The sequence below is a fragment of the Macaca fascicularis genome, chromosome 14 (assembly GCF_037993035.2).
Source record: "Macaca fascicularis isolate 582-1 chromosome 14, T2T-MFA8v1.1".
Taxonomy (NCBI): Eukaryota; Metazoa; Chordata; class Mammalia; order Primates; family Cercopithecidae; genus Macaca; species Macaca fascicularis.
The window spans coordinates 55,170,518-55,191,829 of record NC_088388.1 but is presented as its reverse complement, the minus strand read 5'-3'; the positions used below and the strand labels follow the sequence as shown (position 1 = coordinate 55,191,829).

Here is a 21,312-nt window from a genome sequence, read left to right as displayed (position 1 = left end):
ATATCAATGAATATTCTGAAAAAGAAGAGCAATGAGGAAAAACTAACCCCATTGCACACTAAAATATAAGGCAGCAGTAATTAAAATGGGGTGGTATTGATCCCAATAAAACAGAATCAGGAGCCCAGAACTAGTTTTTGGTGTATATATGAAAAAGAATGTAACATATGACTAAGCCACAAGAGAACTATAAACACTATTAAAATATTATTGAGGTAAAAAGACCTTAAATCTTAAAATACATATATATTAAAATAAGTTTCAGAGGTATTAGCAAAATAAATATAAACTAGTAAAAAATAGATCTATTATTACAACTGGGGAGAAGTAGTATTTTTATAATGATTCAAATAATAGAAGACTTCTCAAAGGGAAAGATAGGCAAACATGATTATATAAACTCCTTAAAATTCCTCTAAAAAAACACAAAACTTACTAAAAAGCAAAAAAAAAAAAAAAAAAAAAAGACTGAAAATATATTAAAATACAGACCCCAAAAAGAGATAAAGCCAATTAAGGACTATTATCTATAATATATCAAGTTTACATATATTACCAACAAAAAACAAACAAATCAATGAAAAACCCCAGACCCAAATGGATACACGGGCAAAGAAGTGAGAAGTTAATTCACCCAAAAAGAAAATAAAATGACTATTTTAACATTTTAAGTTTGAGCTTCCTAGCAAATTAATTGAAATAATAATGAAACTTCACACTAATAATAATAAAGTTATAACAATGATAATTACTGATTATTCTTAATATATTCTGAATAACAAGGAGCAGAAGCAAACACCAGTGCGGGTAACGCGTAAGAGAAAGATGTCCATTCAGTCTTTGTCAGTAGCATTATTCATTGCAAGTAATTTGGGAAATGCAAATGTTTCTATTCTTTAACTTTGTGATTCTCAAGTCTGAACATTTATCTCAAGGGAATAATTTAAAGGAAGAAAGAAAAACAGCTAACAGTCCATAATTGTTTATACTAGTGTTGTTAATCCTAGTTCAAAGAACAACAGATATGTTAATACAAAAGGAATTATGCACCCATTAAATCATAACTGAGGAGAAGTTACTCAGTATAAAATAATAAGAAAAAGAAGCCGTATCTATTCATCGAATCAACTGAAAACATTATAAATACAGGCAAATATTGCAAAGGAAAAAAATTGTTTTTCAGAATTTATGGGGTTGTGGGTGAAATTTTAAAGTTAAGGTTTTTTTTCCAGTGTTTTAAATATGCTTTAGTAAATTTAAAATTATAAGTAGAGAAGTATATACTGCATTTTCAAAAGATCCCTCTAAAGATGGTTAATTTATTTAAAACATTTAGCCCTCGAGGAAAAATACCATTTGAAATTTTACTTCTGGGAACCTTCTTACTAAAGCTGAATAAATAGGTAGGTGTAAGTTACTATTGTTCAGACTAGGGGCTTCCACCATTGTTAGTGACATCCTGGACACATTCACACAAGCATCCATAAACAGAGGGCTCTTATGCTGAGACTGGCTCCCAGCAGCTTGAAGCGGGGCAAGGAATTTCAAATGGTGCTCTGTGAAGCCTGGGTCCCTGGAGGTACCTTGGGCCCACAGTCTCAGAAGATGCAGGATCCAAGCCCTTCTATCCCCTTCAACTAGAGCAGCCCCACTTGTGTCTCCCCAACACACTGGTCTCCTACAAATCAGCTTGTCTGAAATGTTGTACAGCTAAAAAAAAGTTGTAAAACTGTTCATGAGATGGCCAAACCATGAGATTTGGAGTCAGGAGATCCTTGGGCCTCAGTTTCCTCAACTATAAGAGCAAGAATCCCTGCTCCTCTTAGCTAACTGGGAAGATTACATAAAATCAGAGGTGAAAATGGTTTATACTGTGGAAAATGCCATGGGAAATTTATTAATTAAGATTGAATTTAAAGGAGTAAGTGACATGGATGAAACTTGAAGGTGTTTTACTAAGTGAAATGAGCTCGACACAAAAGGACAGATACTGTATGATTCCATTTCTAGGAGGGATCTAGAACAGTCAAATACATAGAGACAGAAAGTAGAAGGTGATCACCAGCGGCTGGGGAGGGAGGGAATAAGGAGTTATTGCTTTAATGAGTGTGGTGCTTCAGTTTGCGATGATGAAAAAGTTCTAGAAATGGATAGTGGTGATGGTTGCATAATATGAATGTACTTACTGCCACTGAACTGTATACTTAAAAATGGCTAAAATGGCAAGTTGAAAGTTATATATATTTACAATAAAAAATAGTCCCCCACCCCCTCTGAAAAAGGGAATAGTATATAGAGTAAAATACAAAAGAAAGTCAAGAAAGGAGGAAGATTGCAGAGCTGGTGGGACTAACCCACTGCTTTAAGGAATAGGTATCATAGATTCAGAGAGGAAGGGAACAGCCCAGCAAGAGGGAGATGCCGCGGGGACAGAGGCACAGAGGCAAGAGGGTGAGTGGCCACAGAGAAGAGGCCCTGGGAAGAGGGAAGAGCCAGGAGTCTCGCCTGTTGGAAACACTCATTCCTCTCCACTTGCCCATGCCTCTTTGTCCACCTCACGGCACTATGGTTACAATTACAGATTATTTTCACATACCTATCTCAACGCTGCTGTCACATCTTTTTAAAAATTTTTATTTTGAGACAGGGTCTCACTCTGTACACCAGAGTGAAATCCTGGAGTACAGTGGCACGATCACAGTTCACTGCAGCCTTGACCTCCCAGGCTCAAGCAATCCTCCCACCTCAGCCTCCCGGGCAGCTGGGACTACAGGTGTGCATCACCATGCCTGGGCAATTTTTGTATTTTTTGTAGAGATGGGGTTTCATCATGCTGCCCAGGCTGGTCTCAAAGTCCTCAGCTCAAGCAAGCCACCTGCCTCCCAAAGTGCTGGGATTACAGGCTCACCTAGGCCCCTGCCACATCTCATACAATTTCATTAGTTCATTCAACAAATACCTATGCAGGCCCTAGTAGTGCCAGGGATTGTTGTAAGCAGTGGACACACACACACTCCTGCCCTTGGGGACTTCTTCTCTAGGGATGATAATAGCTGACACCTAGATAACACCTGTCATATACCAGGTACTGTTTTAGGTACTTTACAGATATTAGCTGCTTTAATCTCCATAATCACCTAAGAAGGCAAGTACTGTTCTTAGCCCGGTTTTACATGCAGCGGGGATCAGGCCCAGGGAGGCTGAATAGCTTGCCCGGGTCACATGGCTGAGTGATAGCGGGGCTTACAGTTCCAACTCGCAGTGGGGCTCGACATACTCATGCTGGAGAACGGGGCCGAGGAAGGGTGCTGGGGGCACTGGGAACAGGGCTGGACCTGCCCAGCCAGATCTAGAGGGATCAGAACCCTACTGAGAACATCGGCAACGTGAGTGCAGACAGGGAGGCAGGGTGGGGACTGAAGCCTCATTTTCAGAAGATGGTTCTGGCAGGAGGTGGGTGGGGAACCGGAGGCTCGGAGGAAGGCGCCTGCAGCTACCCAGCGGGGCAGGGCTGGGATATGGACTTTGTGGTGACAGCAGATTAGAAAGCAAGAGATGGTCGTGATGCGTCGAAAAGAGGAACTCTTCAATTTGGGCAGCTTCTTGGGTGTACGAGGAACAGGAAGTGTCAAAAGTTCAGGCCTGAGGCACCCTTCCAGGCCCACTAGATGCCAGCAGGGCTCAGGGATGGCTGGCAGCAAGGCCTAGGGGCTGGCTGGAAGGAGGCAGGTTTGGAGGTGCTGAGGGGGCAGAAGACACAATCGGATTCATTCATTCACCTGCAAATGTTTCCTGAGGAAGACACAGGAAGTCTTGTGTTTACACATTCACTTTCCTTGATCTGGCACAGATAAATCAGCACTCGCTGAGACAGTATCTGCCCCAATCCCACCTACCTTTTTCCTGCTCAGTCGCTTCACTAAGGTCCGGAAGCTTGAGCCCCACTAAGTTCTGATTTCTCATCAGGATGTGCTCCTTTGTGGTAAAAGAGACAACATTTCAGATGATGACACTGGGCTGGGTTGTTCTCTTGGCTCTGTCTATGGTTCTGTAACCACTATCTGAGGTGGGAAAGCGGGGCAGCCTGAGAGGTGGGTGGGCAGGTATGGCCATGGTGAGGCCTGAGAAGCACCAGGAAACAGTTCCTCTCCCAGTCCGTGAAGGTGCCTGAAACACTACTGTCGGCACCACATTCCACAGGTGAGGGACTACCCTTGGCATGGTCTTTTTAAACAAGTCTGTTGGCTTCAGGGTAAATGAACTGCTTGGCCTCACTGTGGCTGAGGTTTGTAAAGGACATACAGGGGCAGAACTAAGGGCTCTGGGACAGGAGGGTCCCCTGGGTGTGTATGGCGCTGCTCCTGGAAACAGCTTTGGTGCTCTCATGGCTGGCTGGATCTTCCTGACTGCTCACTTCCAGGAGCTGCAATTAGCCCACACACTCGGGTCCTAAATGGCCTTTTATGGAACCTCTTGAGTTTTTAAACTCTCCAGAAAAGTGAGGCCTGAGAATTGCTGGCTTGGGGCCTCAGCTGGCAGAGCCCAGGGAGAGATGGGATGCTGACCACAGGTGTGCGGCCCAAGTGGGCTCACACCTGCTCTAAGCCAATGAGCACCAGACCAAGGCCCTGAGTGAAGGCACCTGGCAGAGCTCCTTGCCCCTGTGACTTATGGATCTTCAGTCTGCTGTGTGGCAGAGGGCACTTGGGAATGGTTTGTGCCCCGAGAAAGGAGGAAAGGAAGGGGCCAGCAGAGGGTGCTCGTGATCCAAGTGGAAGTCATGGTCAAAGACCCTTTACCCATTTGCTTAGCAAGTCAGAGGCCCACAGCCCATCAGCTTCAGCACTCTGGAGTCGGGTAGGGGCTGGGCGCTCAGGTGCCAGGGTAGTGGTTAGTGACATGGGGCCTCCAGGTTCCCTGTAACTTCACTGGGTGAGCAAAACCTACAGGAGTGTAGGGAGTGAGGAGGCTCTGATGACCAGAGGCCCATGAAGGCAAATCCCTGGCTGTCAGCCCCTTGGCTCCAACTTCCGCTAGAGATCTGGGACCTTGGCAACCCCTCTGGGCCCTGTGCTGTTCGATCCACTAGTTAGTTGGGTCTTTCTGACTAGGTAGAGTTTTGTGTGTAAAATGTTAACATCAGCAGCCACACCCCAGCTCCCCTGAGCCTTCAGTTCAGAGTATCATGAAGGTTTCTGAATAGGATAGTGGCCAGCATTGGAATGTGTCTGTGCCAGCACAGAAATCCCCTCACTTGTGCTTGAGTGTTATCGGGCACATTCTTTTCTTCCTTGCCCTACATTCCCCTCTGTAGAGGAGCCAGGAGGAACCTCCCGCTCTGGGGGTGCTGGGCCCCACTCTGTGGAATCCAGGTGCCTTGGTTTGTATTCCAAGTGGGCCTTCTGGAGGAGACAGGACTGGTCAGGATTGCTTTGTCCTGTTATCTGGTCTCTATCTCTGGATGCCCCGCCACACCCTGCGTAGGGCGGCAGCCCCGTGCGAGACCGCTGTGCCTGGTTTGATGGCCAGCAGAAGCTGGGGGGGACACCATGGGCACTGGAAGAAACTCACCATGGGCGGAGCAGCCGTCACACTTGCAGATGGACTTAAAGCCTTTGTTAACAGGCATCAGGAAGGAAGGCTTGGGGCCATCGCAAAGGAAATCACTATTTCACCCTTGTTAGCTAATCCTAGGCATGACTGGGCATTCCATCAGGGGATTCCTGTTTATGAGCCACTGCACTCCAGTTGGAGGAGGAAAGCAGCCCAGGACTGAGGGGCCCACATGTCCCTCCACACGTCTGCCTTCCCCTAGATTCTAGACTGAGCTCTGCCTGGTAACTGACATAAAAAGCACCTAAAACGGGTGTTTAGGAAAGAGATGCCACATAAATAGGCCTGACTTCTCAGAGTGGCAAAATTTACGCCTCCACAAGGCCCAAGTCCAGGCCAGAGCTGCCCTGGCCAGGGGCCCTAAGTTTACTTTGTTCAGCCCTAAGGTCTTCAGCCCAGGGGGTACCTGGAGTACACATTCTGCCCAACTGGCCCCCAGGAACCCACCTCTCGGAGCTTGGTCAGTTTCTGCATCCGCACGGGCTGCACTTGTATCTGAAAGTCTTTGAGTCCAGGGGCCTTGGCCAGCTTGCCACCGGCTTTGCCTGCAAAACGTTTTTCTTCCTCTGCCAGTGGCAGCTTGGCAAGCACTTTCTGCAGCCGGGGGCCAGGTTCTTCAGGTCCACTGTCCCAGGAGAGCCCTCGCAGCAGGGGGGGGCGGGACACAGTGGGTGGAAGCTCAGCTTTGGAGCCAGCCTTGGGCCCCATCGGCTCTCCAGCTGGGCTTCTCCCCTGGGGGGCTGGGGGAGCCACTCCTCCCGCATCCTGGGTTGGACTTCTCGGCAGAGGGCTGCCCTCCCAGGCCGTTTTCAAGAGCTGCTTCCCCAGCTCGCTCTCCACGGGGCCAGACTGAGGGCTGTTCAGGGCCATTTTCCCACTGCTGTTTGTGACAGGAGCTAGGCCTTTGGGTGTGGTCTCCCGGTACTGGAGGGGATCAAAGTTTTCCTTTTGTTCTATTGCAATCTCTTTGGACTTCTCAACTGGAGGAGGACGAGGAGCCAGCCTGCCCTGAGACACTTTCCTCTGGTCATTCTGCTTCCTGTCAGCTAGCCCTTTGGGGACATTCTGAAAAAGACAAGGTAGAGCTGGAACCCTGGGGGCAGGTTGAGGGGAAACAGGTGGGGCCACTTCTGCTGTGGAGTCTCTGCCCCCACACACCTTGCCAAGGGGCCCATTTGTATAAGTGTGTATGGGGTATGAGTGGATGATGTGGGAGGAGAGGGCTTCTGCCTGAGGTTTGTAAAACAGGAAAATGGAACCTGCAATTCAAAACCAGCCAAGAATTTCCCAAGGGATAGGAGCTGAGGAAACTTGAATAGAAAGCAGCTTTGGCCCTAACTCAGTTGCCCCAGATCTAGCCTTGGTGCTGCTTAGCAAGGCCCTTAACTCTTAGGGACCCAGGTTGGTGAACCCTCTGAAATGACGTATGTGTATGTCTGTGTGTGGAGGGGCGTTTTTCCAGGAAGAGCATCCACAGCTTTCAACAATTTCTCAGAGTTCCATGATCCAAAGAGGTTAAGGATCATTGGATGGGGCGATTCTTGCAAAGGTGATGTCTTCCTGCTCAGAAGCTCTAAGATTCTGCAGTGTTAGTTTACTTTGTTCATTCCCCAAGGGAAACCTGGGCTGTGAGCAGCACGTGGGTCTGGAGGTCTGTGTGGCTGCCTCAAGTGTGCTGAGACTCTTCCAGAGGACTGTATCCCCGACCCAGTTCCAGGTGACACTAAATTCTACTGCCGTGCTTGCAACACTGAGCATGTGAGCCCCTCGTTGTGAGCAGGGTGGGGTGCTTCTGTTGCTCATCAACAAACATGAGGTTTTCCCGGCTTCCTCAGACAGAATCCCAGGCAGGGGCTGGCGCTTTCCTGCCCTTTCCACTGGAGCTGACAGGAGCCAGTCTCACCTGGCCTGGAGGTCCCCCTTGTCTCCAACCAGCAGCCTGACTAGGGGTCAGCGCTGTGAGTATTGCCTCCACGGAGTTCATCCCCCTGAATCCTGCCTCCCCACCCCTCCACCTTAGACTTCTAGTCACTATAGGGCAGGGGAATCTGCTGTTTTCCTGGCCCTGACCCTCCACTCATACGTGTGCATGCACACACACTTGAAGGCTGCCCAGGGGCCAGCCTAGCCTTCTAGGAGACTGTGCCTCCCACACTCAAAACATCCAAAGGGAGCAAAGCTCAAACTCACAGGCTCGCCAGGGTGAGGTGAAGAGATGTCGGCCTCATCCCCCTTCTGCTGGAGAAGGTGAACACGAGTCAGTCAGGAATGGGAAGAGACCATGTTTCCTCTTGAAATATCCCCAAGGAGGCCCCCTAGCATGCCCTCCACCCAGCACCCTCATCTCCAGTGGGTCACGAAGGGGCTCCTGGTATTCGGAGTAAGGGGAGAGACCCATTGGCATAGAAACAGCCCAGCAGCGGGGAGGGGTGGGTCCTGTCACCTGTGGTGGCGCTCCAGGCAGAGGGGATGGCGGACCACTGCACACATCCAAACCTGGAAGGGTCCAGACACTAGTGAGTGAGCCCCAGCAGCCCAGGCCCTCAGCCGTGCTTTCAGCCACATCTCCCTCCCCAGACTATCCTCCCTTCACAGTCTCAGGCCTGGAAGATTTGCTGACTACTTCCCATGTGCCAGGTTCTCAGGTGGGCCCTCACCGAATGTTCAGAGACCACAGAAGGAAACTGAGGCACAGAGAAATCAAAGTCTCATGGCCAGGAAATGTCAGCACTGAGATTTGGGCCCAGCCTGCCTGGCCCCAACCTGAGCGTGCCCCGCTGTACTGATGAGGGCCAGCTGCCCTTCCTGGCACCCTCCCTCTTTCCTTGTTGGCTGGAGGGTGTAGTTCTGGGCACAGCCTAATGAAAGGGAAGAAGTCAGACCCCAAAGAGGCCTTTCTGTATAAGCTCTTGGGGGCTTCTCTGAGCCTCCCTAAGCAAGAGAGGCTGTCCTAGTCCCCTTTCCCACCCAGCCTTCCTGACCCTGGGGTACATCTGCCTCCCAACACAAGGCCAAGACACTAACAGAAAGTCTATCTGCCTCCTCTGGGTGGCCCAGCAAATGGCCCCTGGAGAGGGGTCTTGCTGTGGGTGTGAAGGGGCCAAACAGAGTTCTTGAAGGAGAAGTCTGCAGGCTGGCAGGCATGCTGATCAGTCCAGGCTGAGTTGCCACCCAGAGCGAGAGGCAGGGCGGGAAGTCCCCGGGCAGCTGGGCCTCACCTGGCGGGGTGGGGACTGTAAGCGAGTTGCTTCGAGAGGATGTAGGAGAAGCACTGGGGCTGAGGTTTGGGGAAACAGCTGTGAAGACAGACACAAATTGGCTGGCATTCGTAAAGGTTTAGGACTTCAACCTGGCAAAGACATCCTTTTAGGTTTTCCCAGGCCCTGGGAACTGGGTCTGCCTTGCTGGGCTCAGGGGCTGATGCTGGACTGCCATATGATGCTCCTGTTACAGCCCAACCCCTCCCTGCTGCTGCCCAAGAGGGGTGTCTTCAGGCCATTTGGGGGTTCGAGGATAGAGTCACACTCCTCAGCCTGTCTGGCCTGACCTCAAGGCACTGTCCAGAAACTGAGGCCTGGCGTTGGTTGTCAGGTACAGCTCCAGGGGCTGCTCCTTCTAGACTTCCCAGGGTAGCCCTGACTTCAAAAGCTCCCCTTGTCCTCCTAAGTACACTTACACACTTGCCCAACTTTTTGCTCAGGAAGAAAAGTGAGTCTAGCATAGGGGAAGCAGGAGGATTTCTGGGCCCAGGAAAACGTTCCCTCCAACCCGGAAATTCCCCGTAGACCATCTCCCCTTCCCCAGAGGGCCTAGGATCCTTCCCAGCACCCACAGTTAGAGATCAGGGGAAGGGAGCCCAGGACAGAATCCCTACCTCTCCTGAGAGGAGCAGGCGAGTCCAAGGCAACCTCCTCAGAGGTGAGGTGCCCCCTGCAGCTGGTGCCAGGCCCTTCTCTCCCCACCCTAGAGGGGCTCAGGGTAGCCACCTGTACATCCCAGCCCATCCTACCTGATGGGGAGTCTCCGGGGCTGCTCCTGGACTTCCTCCCACGGCGGGTCAGGAATCGCTCACTCACTAACTTGGCTTCTTCCAGCAGCGCCAGGTTTTTCTTCTTGTCCTCCTCTGAGATGCTGATATCTGGCAGCTGGTCGTTCACCAGGTCAATGATGTGCCCCGTGGGATCTGCAGAAGGAGGGTGAGCTGGGGTGAGAGCCGCTGCATCCATGGCCCCAGGCTGAGGCCATTGCCACACCATGCCTCATCCCAGGGACTCTGCCCACAGCTGACCAGACAGCCAAACCTCAGCCCAGTGCCATCAAGAGAGTCACATAGGGACAGACACTGGCTTCCTCTCTAGGCCCGGTGCCTCTGGCTTATGGCCTGTGGTCCTCCATCACAAATGGTCCTGGAGCCATCTCAGGTTCACAGAATTTTCCTAAACTCTGTTGGGAAGGGAAGGTCACCCAGGAGCCCTACCTCTGGCGCCATCTGCACCCCCAGTGCATTCCTGTTTCCGGTCTGTTTCTTTCACAAGCTAATGCGCTTAAGGTTTGTGAATAAAAGAGGGAGACCAAAGATCATCGGCCACGGCCACAACCCCGTGACCACCTTCCCTCCACTCACATTGTTCACGCCCGTTTTTCTCCAAAACTGCCCCTCTGGATGAGGTGGGTGAATGGTACCACCTCTCACTTGGCTGCTCAGGATCACGGGAGTCATTCCCCACTTCTCCCTCCCAACATCCAATCAGTTGATCAAGTCCTCCCTGCATTTACCTATAAACATCTCTGGAGCCTGTTCCTCATCTCCATTCTTGCTCATTAGCTTTTTTTTTTTTTTTTTTTTTTTTTTTGAGACAGAGTCTCACTCTGCGGCCCAGGCTGGAGTGCAGTGGCACAATCTCGGCTCACTGCAACCTCCACCTCCTGGGTTCAAGTGATTCTCCTGCCTCAGCCTCGCTAGCACTCATTAGCTCTTACCTGGACAACTATGTCTGCCACCTAAGAGGTCCCTGCCCTCAGGCAAGCCCCTCCGTCCTGTCCCCCACTGCCTATCAGAGTGGCTATCAGAGCCATATCTGGCCAAGCCATTCTCTACCTCATCTCATGGGGATTTCTCATGCTCCTCAGTGTGGCATCCAAACCCCAAACTGATCTCAGCCGATCTTGCTGGCCCCACATACTCCCGAGTCCCTCCACTTCAGCCCTGCTGGAGTGAACAGCTCCCATTTCGCCTCCATCAGGTTCTATTCTTCTTTGGGCAGCAGCTCCTTGGTTTTCACTTGGTAAAAACCCCTCTGATTCCCCATTAGCTAACCCCCCTCCCCTGTGCCAAGAGTGGGAATGTGGACCAGTCTTGGCCAATCAATGAACCCAATCCTCTTGGCCACAGAGATTGGCTCAGGGACGGCCATGTGAAGCCATTGAGAGGCAATCCTGGTGTGGAGTATATGGGGAAGAGGAACTCTCCACTGATGGGGCGTGAGCTTGCAGTTGCTGGTAGCTGTTGGCTACCATGTGTTGAAGAGTCTGCCAAGAAGAAAGCTAACACACAAGAAAAAAGGTTCAAGAGATGGAATAGGACAATTGCTAATAATCCACTTTGAGCACCTGGATCTAGCACTACCTGAAATCACAAGTGCTGGCTTTTGTAAATTTTTTTTTGGTGTGAGGTAGTTTGAGTTGGGTTTCTATCATTTGAAAAAGTCCCAATTGGTACACATGGCAGAGTTTCAGTTGCCAGCAACATGCTCCATGGAGGTTCCTGCTCTTTCAGTGTGTTTCATATTCCCCCTGGCATGCCCTTCCTCCCTCACCTATCTGTCCAGCTCTCTAAGGCACAACTCAAGGTATTCCTCCTCTGGAATACCTTCCTAAAACTTCCTCTCCCCAGAGAGACTTGCTTGGTCCCCTTCTTGCCTTGGCTGGCCTAGCTCTTCTGTGCAGTCCCTTATCATACAGGGTCCCAATTATCTGCTCATTTCTCAGTCTCTTCATAGTCTATGAGCAGCATTAAGGCAGTGACCAACTCTGTATGATATCTATGTTCCAACAGCCCAGGGCAGATCGTGAGCCACCATCTGGGGATGAGCAGATGACCAGGGTAGCCAGCCTTACACTCAGGCACCCACTCCAACCTGGATGTGGGCCTCTCTAGCAGAGGCTGGAGGACTCTGCCCCCTAAACCTCAGAAACAAGCTTCACTCAGCTGTTCTTTCTTTCTTTCTTTGACTTCTGCATCTTCCTCTTCGTGCCCTGGTCTTGTCTTTTGAGCAACGAAAACTGAATTAAATATGTTTCTCCTAGACCCAGATGGGCTGATCTACCCTGTCTTGTTGGGCATATAGGGAGGGACCACCTTGAAGAGAAGGAGAGAGTAAGGGGTCAAGCCCAGCCATGCTGCCAGACCTCAGTCTTTCTACTCAAACATGACTTAGATTGCCCTGGTCCTTACCCACAGATGTCAGGGAGGCAGTGGACACCTTCAAGTGTCTGTGAGAAGGCCTCTTGTGGGGACTGTGAACTCTGAAAGACAGAACAGTCATCTTGTTCAGAAAATCAATCCACGACTTGAAAATAGGTGAAAAGATGCCTGTATATTATTTCTTTCTTTCTTTTTTCTTTTTTTTTTTTTTTTTTTTTGAGACTAAATTTTACTCTGTCGCCCAGGCTGGAGTGCAGTGGCGTGATCTCGGCTCACTGCAGCCTCTGCCTTCCAGGTTCAAGTGATTCTCCTGCCTCAGCCTCCTGAGTATCTGAGACTACAGGCATGCACCACCACACCCAGCTAATTTTTGTATTTTTAGTAGAGATGGGGTTTCACCATGTCAGCCAGGTTGGTCTCGAACTCCTGACCTCGAACTCCCCTGCGGTGATTTATGCTTTTCTTAAAGACTAGCCCTTTCCATGGGAGGCCAAGAAATGGAAAAATTCCAATTTCTCTCTCGTATTTTGAAAAACTGCTTGATTATAGTTTAGTCAATAAAATGATACAAGAAAAAAGAAAAGATTTATTTAAAAATATAGCTGTCAGATCCTCATGTTCTAGGACATATTGTTCGTCACAATGCAAGGATCAGGCACCTGTACCTGTTGGCCAGGTTTTTGTCAGTTTCTCCTTCTGGTGAAGTGGCATCCCCAGTCAGGACAATCGTGGGGGGTGGACTGTAAGATATCCCTGTAGTAGGAGGACCCTGCTGGTTTAGAACAAAAACACAGAGTTAGGCTTGGGCTGGTGGGAGCTTCCAGGGGCAGGAGCCGGAGCATTTATTCTCACATCATGATGATCAGAGCCATCTTGATTAGGGGACAAATGCAGTTTACTCTTTATTCCCCCAGCCTTATTGAGGTATAGTTGACAAATAAAAATTGTATATATTCAAGACATACGATGTGATGTTTTCATTACCTCGATACAATGTTTTTATACAATGTCATATATTCCAGGCATACAGTGTGATGTTTTGATGTGAAATGATTACCACGGTCAGGCTAACTAATATATCCACCAACTCACATAGTTACCTTTTTGTATAGTGGACAATACTTAGCAAATTCCAAGTACACAATACATTATGCTGTACATTAGATCCCCAGAACATATTCATCTCATAACTGAAATATTAAGTTGAATCCTTTGACCAACATCTCCCCATTTCTCCCACCCCCAGTCACTGGCAACCACCATTCTACTCTCTGTTTCTGCAAGTTTGACCTTTTTAGATTCTACATATAAGTGAGATCATGCAATATTGTCTTGCTGTGCCTGGCTTATTTCACTTAGCATAATGTCCTGCAGGTTCACCCACATGGTTGCAAATGGTGGGATTTCCTTCTTTTTTAAAAGCTGAATAATATCCTTGTGTGTGTATATGTGTGTGTATACAGATACAATATTCTATTGTGTATATATTTTTCACATTTTTTAATTCATCCATTGACAGACATTTAGATTGTTTCCATACCTTGTCTATTGTGAATAGTGCACACATACAGGTTATTTGGTTTACTCAGAAAACAAAAAAGATAGGCAGTTTCTCCTTTATTCCCCCAGCAGGCTCTCACCTGAGCTTAACACAGTTCACTATTCATGCATTAAGATTAGGGACACTACAAGCTATCCCTCGTTAGTTCTCACTAGCAATGCAGGAAAAGAACTATACAGAGTCCTCAGATTGAGGCCAGCCTGGCTGGGGAAGAATGATGGCCTGGAGAAAACGTAGTGGCACCCACACACCCCTGATGTTCCATGACAGTCCTACCTTTGGGTAACTTTGACATTTCAGTAATTGTAATTTGTTAGAAGAGACTCTTTTGGAGTTCTCTCTTAGGTCCCTCCATCAACTTAAGAGGGTGCCTGTCATTTTCCTTCTCCTCCTTCCCACCCCCTTGACTGGCGTGTGCTGCCACTGCTCCCTCTGTGAGCACCCGACTGCCTCCGCCAAAGACCTGCCTCCGAGCGCCTCAGAGTGTGTCGCTGCCACCTCCACTATTGGTGCTGCCTCCTGCAGCTTCAAAGCAGTGGGTACCCACTGTCCCTACTGCCACTTTCCCTGGGGGGCCAAATCCTTCTAGAGCCCCTGCACATGAAATGTTTTCACCTCCACTAGCCCTGCTGGCGGAGGGTGCTGCCGATGGGCTGGAGCCTCTGGCAGAGCCAGGCTGTGTTCTTGAGCCCTCGATGCGCAGGTGTTGGTTCCCTGCAAGGTAGGGAGGAGGCCCGCTCTCCTTTTCACATTATGCCTTGTTGTGAAATGGGTCTCATACTGCTATCTGGACTTCTTAAGTCCCACAATTTTAGTGAACCCAGCTTTTCCCATTTTCATTTTTCATCTCTTCCCTTGTTTGGCCCCAAGCATAAGGCCACATGAGCTGGAGAAGTCTGGGTGAGAGTCCAGCCTGGGGAGCACCATGCTGCTTCTCTTGTGGAAAGGATGCTTTTATGTGGAAACTCAGAGCCAGATCCTTGAGGAGATGTTCATGGGGCTCTGTGTTCTTATCCAGGAGCTCTTCAGTGCAGGGAGCTACAGTGGCTGAAGGAAAAGGAGGCACTCAGAATCTCCCGGGACACGGAAGGGAAGCTTGGGCTGTGTAGAAGCAGTAGGAAGCAGCATTGCCTATTGGAAGAGTCAGACAAACCTGGGCTCAAATTTAAACTACTAGCTGTGTGTCGTGGACAAGTTATTTAACCTCTCTATGCTCCATGATTATAAAGTCTAACTTACAAGGTTAGTGTGAAGATTAAAAATAACATTGATAAGGTACCTACTGCATGATTGATATTTTTATTTATTTAATTTATTTAGTATGGAGAGGGACTCTCACTCTGTTCCCAGGCTTCAGTGCAGTGCCACAATCATAGCTCGTTGTAGCCTCTGCCTCCTGGGCTCAAGGGATCATCCTGGCTCAGCCTCCTGAGTAGCTGGGACTACAGGTGTGCACCACCATGCCTGGCTGACTTTAAAATTTTTTTCTGCAGAGACAGGGTCTTACCATGTTGGCTAGGCTGGTCTTGAACTTCCAGAATCAAGCGATCTTCCCATGTCTGCCTCTGAAGGCACTGGGATTAAAGGTGTGAGCCACGATGCCAGGCCATGATTGATATTTTTAATGTGCTAGGCTTCTAGCATATGATTAATATTTTAAATAAATGTTTATATTACTTCAGATTTCTTTCTCTTTCATTCAACAAACACTTTATGGTTATCCACCATGTGCCAAAAGCAACTTGAGATATGAAGAGAAGACCCTCAAGGGCTCGGAGTCAAGCAAGGGATACAAGGAAATAACTCATAATAAATATAAGGTAACAAGGGATGGACCACATTCTGTGAAAGTTCAGAGGAAGGAAAAGAAAACTCTTTAGTGAGAGGAGTTGAAGAGGACTCTATAGAGGAGTGGACTTTTGAGCTGGGTCTTGAAGGATGAATAGGAGCTTGCACAGCAAAGATGTTAGAGGACAGGATTCGGCCAAAGGGAATAGCATTAGCAAAAGGCATTACTGGGAATCAGGGATTTGTTAGTGTAGCTGTTGCAGGTGCATGGACTATGACATGTGAGATAGGAGAGGTCAGGGCTAGGGGAAATGTGAAACTACAATAAGAGATTGAGCCAGCTTCTGAAGGACCTTGAAGCTACTCTAATGAGTTTGGTCTTTATGGTTTTGGAGATGGGAAGTCCTGAAGGTTAGGCTTGAGAATAGCTTAACTACCCAAAGGGAAATACAGAAATGTTGACAGCAGATCATCCATGCATCCCTCTATTCATACTGGTTGAGATGACAGAAGAGGCCCAGTTATTAGAATATCCATCATCCCCTATAGGAATTCTGAGGAGTTCCCTGGTAAATTGGAGCTGTGTCACTCTCCATTTGGAAACCTAGAGTTGGCCAAGAGGGAGTGACGAGAAGTCGGCATGGTGCTTGTGGCTGAAACCAAGACTGGCTGACCTGTCCTCATGACCCCAGAGCTCCGGTCCCTCTGAGGACAGATACCCATGCTTCTGTCAAGGACTCCAAGGACTCCCCCTAGAAGAGACATCCAGGGAGTTTTCTAAAAAGCAACAACTCATTCTCTGGATAGTATGCCTTGAGGGGCTGGTGACAAGCTTGTCCTCCTGTGGCTTTATCCCTCCGTTCCTATAAGGGTACAATGGCCAAAGGCCTGCTCTGTCTCACAGGAAGATTATGCAAGTAAAAAGAAATGACGAATGTGTATACACTTTGGTAAGTGTCATATGGTCTATAAGTACCCTTGAGTCATGATCATTATTAAAATTAACGGTGGTTCTATTCAAGGTGAGCCAGTTTTTCCCATCTTTTGTCCAGTGGGCTCCCTTGGTGGGAGGCCAGCAAGCAGCAGAGAAGCTGGGGATTTCCAGGGGACCAGAAGGGAGGTGGAACAATGATCTGGGGTCCTGAGGACATGCAGTGGAACAGTATTCACACGGGCTGGGGAGGTTAAGAAGGGGAAGCAGCGTGTCAAATGGCAGGTGGCCAGATAGAGGGGGCAGCAGGCAGGGCCAGGGGCAGGTGCCAAGCTTAATGGGAGAGCCAGGGAAGAAGAAGGAATAGGGAATTTTCTACTGTGTGGGTTTTCTGGTGAGTAGGAAGAGCTGAAGTCTTTCCAGAGGAATCTCTTCACATCATTAAAAAGGAGTAGCATTAGCAAAAGGCATTACTGGGAATCAGGGATTTGTCAGTGTTTCTGGCAGGTGTGATCTCTTGGATGTCAGTTGAGATGAGCATCCTCTGACACATATTCTGAGCTCAGAGGTGCAAATTAGAGACCCATGTGCCTGTTTGCTAGCAGTGTTTACAAGTTTTTTAATTAGTTATCAATGTTCCATAATTGTAAGAATTCACATAAAGGTCTGGATAGCCTGCTTTTCCTTAAACTGAAAGATCAAACAATCTTGGGCCCACATTTCTGCAGAGTAACCCGGTTTGAGCTATCCTAAATTGGCTTCCTTCAGTGATTTGTGCTCAAAGGCATCTGAGTTACTGCCCTGTGTCATGTAGTTTTCATCCTGGCCTGGTTTTCTAGAGCACAGGAGGTTTGTGCTTAAAATCTCTCCCGCCCACATCATCTGGGCAGCCTCATGCCTATCACCATGGGAACGCCAATGGAAACTCTGACTGTGCTTATAGCATGCACGGGCTTCTTTCCCTGGATTTTATTCTGACCGTGAAAATTTGAGCTCTGAAAGTTGCCTTTTTCATGTCTGTCATATTTAGAGAATTTCTTTCTTGTATGAGTCCTCTGATGAACAAGAAGAAATGCATTTTGGCTAAAATATCATTTTTACGTGCATTCTATCATATGGCTTCCACCACCCCTTGTGGTGGGGCTTTACAAACTCCTGGCATGCATTGATGAGGATGAGCTATTTAAAGTGGCAGGAGGGCCAAGCGTGAGCTAACTCCATGTTGTAGTCTGAAAAAATAATTGTGGTGGTATTAGGAGAGTTACAGTATGTATCCATTTCTAAGAGTTTCATATATTCAGGCTGCAAAATAAGTAAAATACATATTTTATTTTATTTATTTATTTATTTTGAGATGGAGTCTCACTCTGTCTCCCAGGCTGGAGTGCAGTGGCATGATCTCGGCTCACTGCAACCTCTGCCTCCTGGTCAAGCAGTTCTCATGCCTCAGCCTCCCAAGTAGCTGGAACTATAGGCATGCACCACCATGCCCAGCTAATTTTTATATTTTTAGTAGAGATGGGGTTTCACCGTATGGATCAGGCTGGTCTCCAACTCCTGGCCTACAGTAATCTGCCCACCTTGGCCTCCTAAAGTGCTGGGATTACAGGTGTGAGCCACCACCCCTGGCTTTTGTTTATTTATTTTTAATCTTATTGACACTATCTACTTCTCAAAGCGATTTAAAGTAACCAACAATAAAATATAAGACATGAAAACATGAGACTATATAAATGCGGGAATGATGGATGATTTGACAAACATAAATATCCCGCAGACAAAGAGAAGCTCATGCTCCTAACTGTCTATGATTGGGGGTTGTGGTTAAACTATTTGCCCTGAAACCTAATGAAGCCGTGATCCATGTGGCCCAGTCTCTGAGAAGGCTCGCCTTACAGAACTGTTCAACAGAAACAAAACCAACATAGAAGGAACTTCTTTCTGTACTCTCACCTTTCAAACGACATGGAAGGGGAACAAATCTTCACTCCCATCCTCACCTCTCCTCTGCCTTTTTCTCTTTGCTTCACTTTTCTCATGCCCCGCTCTCTGCTGACTCTTCCCCTGCTTGCCTCACTGCTCAGATCCTCTGTCTACCTTCTCTCTCAATTTCTCCCGCTCCAGCCTTTACTCCCGCAGCTCCATCTAGTTATTTTTTGTGCAGATTGTCTTCATTTGTTCGTATGATTGACTCACAAACATTTACTGAAGAGTCTTGCAGAGCAAAGAACTTCTCGGAGAAGAGAGGGGCACTGGGCTGGCAGTGATCAGATTCTGTTTGGCATCCAAGAAAGGCATGTAGCCTGTGAACACTCCCACATTATTGGACCTTATTCTGTCCATTCATCCAGCAAACATTCATTGAATGCCTGTTGTGGCCAGGGTCTATGCTAGGGTCTGGGGAGACAAAGGTGAACTGGGCAGGCCTCTACAATGCTTCTCATTCATTAGCATGATGGAATGGGGAGAGAAGGGGAAGTAACCTCCACTGTTATTACTAATAGTGCCCTTGGTGTTGATACCTACCAGGTAAATGGGTACAAGGCACTGGAGTGAGCTGCCTTCCGATAGAAACTTTCTCTGCTTGCTGGCTAATGGCTACTTGAAGCAAAGCTCTCCTAACTGTAGGCACCTCACTGGGGAGGAGGACCAGGGCAGAGGTGCCCACACAAAAAGGCAGAAAGAAGCCATGGGTGGCAAGTGCCAAGCATGTAACCGCAGACACTCACAATTCTAAGTGGCTTACAAGGCAGGAAGCATAAAGCAATCGGGGGAAATCCTCTAATCCCTTGATGGAACATCCTGGAAGGCTCTTCACGCTTGCCTTCTAATGTGTGCAAAATACCCAAGTCATAAAATCATAGTGTTATTTCCCTCATCAGCTCACAGAATCATTGAGCAGGCTCTGGGCGACTTCTCCTTTTCTGCAAAACTGTTTTTGTGGGAACATTCAGGTCTTGTGGGGGCTGTTTTTCATTCTGTCAGGGACTGGGGAGACAGTAATCCAGGAGAGAGTGTGTGGGAAGATTCTAGGGGCCCTCTGGGGTGAATTCTGCCAGATTTTAACGCAGTGCACACACGTATCCCTGCTCCCATTCTGAGCTGCCAAGCACAAGGCAGGCATTCAAGAAAGCTTGGGAGAACCATGAGACCAAGTATCACTGGCCAGGCAACTTACTGGCTTAGGGGCTTCCGGGCCTCAGGCTCAGAAGTCACACCACCTTATGGCATACTTTTTAGCTGTATAACCTTGGGCAAGTTACCTTGCCTCTCTGTGCCTCTGTTACCTAATCTGTAATGGAACTATCTCACAGGGTAGTTATAAGAATCAAACAGGTTGATATAGAAATAGGATTTCTGGATAAAGCACAGGATGTCCCTGTTATATTTGAATTTCAAATGTACAACAAATAACTTTTTAGTATAAGTGTGTCTCAAATATTCCATGGACATAACTGTATTATTTCTCTCTCTCTCTCTCTCTCTCTCTCTCTCTCTCTCCTGAATCTTGCTACGTGCCCAGGCTGGTCTCAAATTTCTGGGCTCAGGTGATCCTCTCACCTGAGTAGCTGGGACTGCAGGTGTGAGCCACCATGTACAGCACATAATCATATTTTCATTTGCCAAATCTGGTAACCCTAGATGGCAAGCCTGTGGAAGGGCACCTAGCACTGAGCAAATGCTCACTAAGCATTAGATGTTATGTTCCCTTATTATTCCCTTTGGGATTGAATTAATGACTTTGGCATTTGGTTTGGAGAAGATTGTTGCTCTTAGTTCTGGGTCTCATCAACCATTTGGAGTTAAATTGGGAGGGTCCAGCATCTCTCCTGCGGCTTCTGACCACATAAGCCCAAGTGATGAAGGACCCACCTCCAAGGCCACCTTCACCTGGCTCCACTCCCTCTCTCACCCTCTGCTTCTCAAACCAATCAATGCCCTTCCTGGGTTACAGACATGGAAGCACAGAAACAAACGTGGCTAGAGGGAAGTGGCAGTTACTCAGGTCCACTGTACGGTGGGCCCTGTCCCAGACCCTCCTTGTGTTCTCACCGAATCCTCCCAGAAACTCAGTGAGTAAACCTCAGTACACCATCTACAAATTGGGGGTGATAATACCTCTGGCACTCATAGAACTGTGAAGAGGAAATGAGAAGATGAAAGTGCAGGCCACGAGCGTGGAGTAGAAGATTGATATCTTTCTTTTTTCTCTTCTGCTTTTCTATTTTGATCTCCACTTTATCAATGCAAAAATTGACTTGTCCAGGGCTGTGCCACTTGTAAATAGTGGAAGTGACTGAACACAGGCTGTGTCCTTCCCATGACACCATGCTGCTCTTACAGCTGCATCCCCAGTCTTTGGTCTCACCTCCCCTGGTTCCCGGTGCCCTGCTGGCCTCTGACACTCTTATTCTTCCAAGCTGCACTCTCCTTCGCAGAGGGTACCTCTTCCTCCAGGAAGCCTTCAAACCAGCACGAGGCTGAACACACAGCTGGAGAAAGGGACAGCAGGGGCAGAGGATGCCCTTGGTTCACTGCCCTTCTCACTCATCCGTGGGCCCAGTCTCCCTGGGGGTCCATTTCCCTTCCCTGGAATCAGCCAAGCACTGAGGGCTGGGTCATCTCCCAGAAGCTCACCCTCGAATAAGCCAGCAAGCCACATTTTGTTCTCCTTAAATAAATCTTATAGAAACATTTCAATGTTTATTTCACTCATAAATTCTCAGGAATGCACAATAGTTTTCCTAACTGCCTGGGCACAGGGATAAATATAGGCCAGTGTCATAGATGGGAATATTAGCTTCCTTTCCCCAGAGTCATACGGCTAGGCTCAGGCTAGGAAACCGTAAGGAATAGCCCCAGCCCCAGCTCCAGTCCACTCCAGCACAGGCAGGCATTGGGGGTTTAGATCCTGTAGATGGGCACTGGCAGATAGCCCAGGAGAGGAGGACCCGCTGGGAGGCAACGCGGGCTAGTGAAGAAGTCCGGTAGGCC

General features: G+C 48.3%; 1 protein-coding gene across 50 annotated transcripts in view; it reads right to left on the bottom strand.

The window, feature by feature from the left end:
• The window catches only part of IRAG1 (inositol 1,4,5-triphosphate receptor associated 1), a 125,756-nt gene that overhangs the window by 53,384 nt on the left and 51,060 nt on the right, over positions 1 to 21,312 (bottom strand). For 13 of the 50 annotated variants that reach the window (XM_065528557.2, XM_045371482.3, XM_005578621.5 and 10 more), the window contains 8 exons: positions 12,703 to 12,809; positions 12,068 to 12,138; positions 9,623 to 9,796; positions 8,832 to 8,909; positions 8,057 to 8,109; positions 7,804 to 7,851; positions 6,061 to 6,678; positions 3,897 to 3,975 (listed from right to left, as the gene is read on the bottom strand). In XM_065528557.2, coding sequence (XP_065384629.1) covers positions 3,897 to 3,975; positions 6,061 to 6,678; positions 7,804 to 7,851; positions 8,057 to 8,109; positions 8,832 to 8,909; positions 9,623 to 9,796; positions 12,068 to 12,138; positions 12,703 to 12,809 — 1,228 coding nt within the window. The remainder of the gene's footprint in view (positions 1 to 3,896; positions 3,976 to 6,060; positions 6,679 to 7,803; positions 7,852 to 8,056; positions 8,110 to 8,831; positions 8,910 to 9,622; positions 9,797 to 12,067; positions 12,139 to 12,702; positions 12,810 to 21,312) is intronic. The other 37 variants (XM_074014312.1, XM_074014305.1, XM_074014303.1 and 34 more) reach the window with 9 other exon arrangements.